Source organism: Lolium rigidum, chromosome 3 (assembly GCF_022539505.1).
Source record: "Lolium rigidum isolate FL_2022 chromosome 3, APGP_CSIRO_Lrig_0.1, whole genome shotgun sequence".
In the NCBI taxonomy this organism is placed as follows: domain Eukaryota; kingdom Viridiplantae; phylum Streptophyta; class Magnoliopsida; order Poales; family Poaceae; genus Lolium; species Lolium rigidum.
Window position 1 is genome coordinate 16340587 of NC_061510.1, and position 6880 is coordinate 16347466.

At 46.2% G+C, this 6880-nt stretch overlaps 2 protein-coding genes across 2 annotated transcripts; one reads left to right on the forward strand and one right to left on the reverse strand.

Annotated features, from left to right (window-relative positions):
- Positions 1-262: 262 nt before the first annotated feature.
- LOC124694406 (WAT1-related protein At1g09380-like) lies at positions 263-1054 on the forward strand. The gene is made up of 2 exons (XM_047227394.1): positions 263-784; positions 1001-1054. The coding sequence occupies exons 1-2, from the start codon at positions 263-265 to the stop codon at positions 1052-1054; spliced, it is 576 nt and encodes a 191-aa protein (XP_047083350.1).
- A 724-nt stretch (positions 1055-1778) lies between these two features.
- LOC124701217 (heat shock 70 kDa protein, mitochondrial-like) lies at positions 1779-6330 on the reverse strand. Its single transcript, XM_047233266.1, has 6 exons — positions 6253-6330; positions 4874-4947; positions 4706-4784; positions 4048-4617; positions 3322-3942; positions 1779-2663 (listed from the first exon to the last, which is right to left on the reverse strand). The coding sequence occupies exons 1-6, from the start codon at positions 6313-6315 to the stop codon at positions 2037-2039; spliced, it is 2034 nt and encodes a 677-aa protein (XP_047089222.1). The 5' UTR covers positions 6316-6330; the 3' UTR covers positions 1779-2036.
- Between the last annotated feature and the right edge of the window lie 550 nt (positions 6331-6880).

Sequence of the window (6880 nt, forward strand, 5' to 3'; positions counted from 1 at the left end):
AGTAGACTTGAACTAATCTGTGCATATATATTTTCTATTAGAAGCACAACATGTTATTTCAAATAATATTATGCAGTGGATATTATATGTACACTCTCCTTTCCAAAAATAAATAAATAACGCATATAAAATTTATAAATTTAGTCCTAAGTCAAAAAAAAAGTAAGTTTGAGAAAGTTTTAGAAAAAATATGGACATTTACATCTAAACAAATCTCAGCAGCTAGATTATGACATGTATGGCCGTGTGTGGCAGTGCAACAATGCATCAGGTATTCTACTTCGTCGGCCTCAAGTACAGCAGCGCGACGGTGGCGTCGGCGCTGAACAACACGCTCCCGGCGGTGACTTTCGTGTTGGCGGCAGCTCTGAACATGGAGCCTGTGGCAGGGGTCGCAGGGCGGGCCAAGATGGCCGGCACAGTCCTCTGTGTAGTCGGCTCTATGGTGATGACCTTCTACTCGGGCCCCGTCGTCAGGACCATGGACTCCTCGATCAGCTGGCTATACGTCCAGCGCACCATGGCCACCGAGGCGGCGGCCGACGCCGGCGGGCAAGCGGCCATTCTTGGGGCAGTGCTCGTCATTGCCTCCACCGGCACATTGGCCGTTTGGTTTATCATCCAGAAGAAGTTGTCCAAGAGCTTCGCCTCTCCATTCACAAGCACTGCTTTGATAGCGTTGATGGCCAGCTTCCAATGCGCCATCATCGGAGTGGCCGCTGAGCCAAGGCTCTCGTCGTGGGCGCTCGGGTTGGACATTAGGCTCATTGGCTCTCTCTACGTGGTAAGGTCAAGGCATAGATGTTATTATTGTTAGAAAAAATAATATGGGTTTGGCACATGTTCATTTTCTCAAATTCCTACTAAACCCCCATGTTCATTTTCTGAAATTCCTATTAAACCTCAAAGGCCCGTATGTGACAAGTTAATCATAGATGATGCTAATTAATTCATTACTAGTGAGATTTGTCCATAACTTGTTGGGTTTGTTGTGATCCAGGGGCTTGTGAATGAGAGTTTCCCTCTATTCAAGCCAGGTATCAAAATGACCTAGCAATTGTGCAATGTCCACATCTGCAAAAAAAAAAAAAATCATCAACATTCGAATTGTGCCACACCGAAAGAGAAAATAAGTAACAAAGCTAGTGGACTGAATTATTGTTGGTTTTTCATAATTACGGGTGGGCTTTTATTATCAATGGCTTTATTGAACTAGCCGGATTACTATCTTTTAGGCTTAATCTCTCATATTAGGTTGTGTATAAGGTTAATGCCTAACGAGGGATGTTTTCCTATGATGATCAAGTTGTATAAGGTTAATGCCTAACGAGGAAAACTTCTTTCGTATAAGATCCATGCCGAAAGATTCACCGCGAAGAGTTGTGGACTTGTGGTACATGATGGAGAGGATAGTGATAGGCTTGGGCGTCCGAGCCAGCGGCCTGGAGACTTTTTCTTCCTTTTTGGAGAAAGATGGAGTTCAAATTGTTGTATAAAATCCTTTTTATGTCACTTTGTTTTGGATATTAATTGTGTTGTGTTCTTATGCACTGGGCACTGGCGAAGGCCGAAGGATTGTGATACTGTTCCTCCTACTAGCAGGTTGGTCCCTGGCGTTGCGTTGCTTTTCATTTGCAACTGAACTATTTTTGTTCTTGTGCACTCTAGTCCTTGACTCTTTTATCCATCGGATCACCAACAAAAAAAATTGCAAATAGAAAATAGGCAAAGAGTAAACGGGTACACATCGCAGAGTATAATAACAAGCATCAACCAGATCTAAATTTACCACTAGGCATCAGGTTCAGTGATAACAGGGATGAAGTAGACAACGTCCAACTCGCCTCAGCACATACCCACCCACAACCCTGAGCTACAACTAGGATCATCACAGCTGGTCGCCCTTCCAACTTACTACGATGTTTCACGAGACAAAACGCACAGAGAATTATTACAGCGCACGTAATTCTACCATCTCGAGAGCTCCTCAAAAAACTACCTATTGTACCACAGGCGAAACATCACCTCAAGACAACTCACTTCTTGACCTCTTCATACTCTGCCTCGGGAGCCTGGTCACCCCCGTCCTGAGATCCTGTCTGCGAGCCACCAGCCCCGCCGCCACCAGTCATGTGCTGCCCAATCTTCGAAACAGCCTTGTTGGCCGCATCGATCTTGGCCCTGATCTTCTCGATGTCATCCGAGGCCATCTCATTGCGGAGCTCGGCGACAGCTGACTCAACTTCGGACACAACCTCTGCAGGGACCTTGTCTCTGTACTCTCCCAGACTCTTCTCGATGCTGTAGATGGTGGTGTCTGCGGTGTTCCTGAGGTCAATGAGGGTCTTCCTCTCCTGGTCCTTCTGGGAGTGCTGCTCAGCCTCGTGGACCATCTTCTGGATCTCAGCCTCAGAGAGGCCACCAGAGGACCGGATGGTGATCTGCTGCTCCTTTGCGGTTGCCTTGTCTTTGGCGGAGACTGTCACGATCCCGTTGGCATCGATGTCGAATGTGACCTCAACCTGTGGCACACCCCTTGGTGCTGGTGGAATGCCAACAAGATCAAACTCACCAAGAAGCTTGTTGTCTGACGCCATCTCACGCTCACCTTGCAACACACGAATACCCACTTGCGTCTGGTTGTCAGCAGCAGTTGAGAACACCTGCAAAAAGCACAGACATAGCTAAGCATGCTGCCAAAGCAATATGGAGATGCCAAGGGAGCTTAATATATATCAGATGAACAAATCATGGAACCGTATCACAACGCAAAATGTAATGTTGTATTGAATGAAAGAACCAGTAGTACTGCTATGGAGAATCCAGCTTCATGTGTGCCTCAGAAAGCACAGCCATAATTAAGGCTAATCCAGTAGAAAAGGAACCAAAATGTTAAGGCAAGCAAGCTTGAAATAACAGAAAACCCAATCAGAGAATTTGATTTAATCCAAGTTCAATTGTAGAATGATATCATGACTACAAGGGAGTCAGCAGAAGCAACAACCAATTACTCTTGACACAGCCATCATATGAACATGTTGAGAAGATAATGAAAACAGAGAAAATTCATATGTACACCACAAAAGAACTAAACAAACACAATGGATGTGATTTAATCCAAGTTCAGTTGTAGAATAATATCATGACTACAAGGGAGGAGTCAGCAGCAACAACCAATCACTCTGACACAAAGGCATCATATGAACAAGTTATAATGAAAACAGAGAAAGATCATTCGTACTCCACAAAAGAACTAAACAAATACAACTCATATAACTGGTGGACTAACCAAAAACATAGCACTTGAGAACAGTTACTAACCTGGCTTTTCTTTGTGGGGATCGTAGTGTTCCTGCCAATCAGTCTGGTGAAGATGCCACCAAGAGTCTCAATACCAAGTGACAGAGGGGTAACATCAAGGAGAAGAAGCTCCTTCACATCTCCACGGAGAATGCCACCCTGAATAGCGGCACCCATGGCCACAGCTTCATCTGGGTTGACTCCTTTGCTAGGTGCCTTACCAAAGATTTCAGAAACTACTTCCTGTACCTTTGGAACCCTTGTCATTCCACCGACAAGAAGGACCTCATCTACATCCTTAACAGTTATACCAGCATCCTTCAAGCAGCTCTTGCATGGCTCCCTAGTCCTCTCAATCAGACTATTCACCAAGGATTCATATTTTGATCTTGTCAATGTGATGTTCAAATGTTTTGCTCCAGAGGCATCAGCAGTGATGAAAGGAAGATTGATATCAGTCTGGGTTGTCGAGGAGAGTTCAATCTTCGCCTTCTCAGCTGCTTCACGCAGTCTCTGCAGGGCCAATCTATCCTTCGAAAGATCAATAGCTTCAGTCCTCTTGAACTCACTCACCAAGTATTCCAACAGAGTATTGTCGAAGTCTTCTCCACCCAGGAAAGTGTCACCGTTAGTTGCTTTGACCTGACAAGAACATAATGAACAGATCAGGTGAGGGAATGAAGCAGCAAACAACAGCTTTCCTTAATACAGTAAGTAGCTAGTAAGAAGCAAGTTACAGATACTGACCTCAAACACTCCGTTGGAGATTTCTAGAATGGAGACATCAAAGGTTCCTCCTCCAAGGTCAAACACAGCAATCAAACCCTCCTTGTTGTTTGTTCCATAAGACAGAGCAGCAGCAGTTGGCTCATTGATGATCCTCTCAACATCAAGCCCAGCAATACGACCAGCATCCTTGGTTGCCTGACGCTGAGCATCATTGAAATATGCTGGAACAGTAATCACAGCCTTGGTAATAGACTTGCCAAGGTAAGATTCAGCTGTCTCCTTCATCTTGGTCAACACAAATGCACCAATCTGGCTCGGCGAGTACTGCTTGCCATCTGTAGTTTCAACCCAAGCATCTCCATTTGGAGCCTTCACAATCTTATATGGCACCATCTTCATCTCCTTCTGTGTCTGCGGGTCATCAAAGCGCCGCCCTATCATACGCTTTGTGCCAAAGAAGGTGTTCTGTGGGTTGGTCACTGCTTGGCGCTTGGCTGGAGTTCCCACGAGTAGCTCTCCCTTCTGAGAAAATGCAACAACTGACGGTGTTGTCCTGGCGCCTTCTGAATTTTCGATCACCTTCGCGTTCTGCATTCAGAGGTTTAATCAGACAAAATTGGGAGGAATCGGGAAACTGCCAGAAAATGGAACAGCACATGAAGAGTCCACCACGCACCTTTCCCTCCATAACAGATACACATGAATTAGTTGTTCCCAGATCAATTCCAATAACCTCATTTCCAGTAGGCTTTGCACTGGGGAACAAAAGCACACAAAAAGCTTATATAAGCACACTGGAAGAATCTGCACTAATTGTACTGACAAACCAATGTAAGACCTTTACCTGAAAGCTCTTGCAAAACTACCGAATCTCGAGCACACATTTGCGCCATACGCTGATTGGACGTTGGCAGTCAACTGCAATGTTATTACCGATAGTCAGAATGTCACATAGCACAATCTAATAAACAAGTATTGTCACCTTATTGACAATGTTAAGCCCTAAAAATTATTGTTCACTTAGTGAGCAGCAAAAAAGGGAACATTTTTTAAATAGAAGAGAATTGCATAACATTCCATAGCCAGTACTGACACTACAGCATACAGGATTCAGGATGTCAACTGAAGAGTTAACAACCATCAGAATGTCACATAGCAGAACCTAATAAACAAGTACTGCCACCTTATTGACAGTGTTAAGCCCTAGAAGTTACTGGTCAATTAGTGGGCAGCTCTATGCACAAAAAAGGGAACATTTTTTAAACAGAAGAGCGGTGCATAACATTCCATGGCCAGTACTGACTACTGACACTACTGCAGGCAAGATTTAGAATGTCAACTGAAATGTTAACAACAGTCAGAATGCCACACAGCACAATCTAACAAGAAAGTATTGTCACCTTATTGCCAATGTTCAGCCCTAAAAGTTACTGTTCACTTAGTGGGCAGCTCTACGCACAAAAAAGGGGACATTTTTTAAATAGAAGAGAAGTGCTACTGCATACAAGATTCAGAATGCTAACAGAAATGTTCAACAACAGTCAGAATGTCACATAGCAGAATGTAATGAGCAAGTACTGTCACCTTATTGACAGTGTTACGCCCTAGAAGTTACTGGTCACTTAGTGGGCAGATCTACGCACAAGAAAGGGAGCATTTTTTAGATAGAAGAGAAGCGCATAACATCCCATAGCCATTACTGACACTGCTGCATACAAGATTCGCCACAGTAAGGGTGGACAAGTACACCACGAGCATGAGAAAATTTGTGAATCTAGAACATGGCACATGATCAGCACCGAATCAGTAGAACCGACGGTGTAAACCTGCATGTTCAGAACAAAATCGGCCACCTTTACGGCTCTGCATCAACACGGAGACACGGTTTTGGCCATTTACCCGCGAGACATGCCAGGAAATGGAGGCCCGCGCCCGTCCTACAGCAGATCGGGAACCAGGGAAGGCGAAACCGCTCTGGCCACTGACCTAGCCAGTTCATCAACCCGGATACTGACACTGCAGCCGTACACATAATCGAACCACCTACCGAAACCGCGCGGGGTCGCAGCACACAGATCGCGCCAGTAAACTAGTACACAGCCAAAATCAACCGTAGTGCGTGTAATTAGAAAAACCTACAACTAGATGATTACCAAAAACAAGAAAGAGGCGAGAACACACTGGAGGGGGAAGAGAAGAGGGGAGGGGGGAGACGGAGCTTACGGTCCCGAGGGGCGCCGCGAGCTCTCGGCGGCGGACGGCCCGGAGGAGCAGCGAGGCCGCCATGGCGGAGCGACCAGCGAGGCGAGGCGCGGCGCGGCGGTGAGGTCTAGGGTTTTGGGGATTGGGCGAGCGAGCGAGGGAGGAAGAAAGGTTGGGGCTTTGGGCAGAAGCGGCGCGAAGTTGTGGGCGGAGGCAGGCGCGGCGTGGCTTTTGTGCAGTGAAGGACGTTGGGAGGAGGGCGTGGAATGCTCTAGAACTTCCGTACGATCGGTGGAACGCTCTAGAGCGGCGTAAGTGCGCGTATCTGGGCCAGCCTCGCGATCGCTTGCTGTCGGGCTTGGGCCGGCACGAGGTCTCGGTTTGACACACAACTTGAAATGGTCTGATTTCTGAGAATAAGAAGAGAATAAGAAGCAGTCAGTTTGTTTAGAGCATGTCTAACAGATCCCTTAAAAGAGGCAAATCCGTATAATAACCGCCGATATACGGAGTATAACTCTACCTGGCCGTCTAGCACGCCCCGTAAAAATGGCCCCCGCATCGATTTTTCATGTTTTCGCTTACTTGTGCGGGATGGAAGCGGGGATAGAGGGCCAAACCGGTATCGCCCACTCCACTGCGCGCGAAG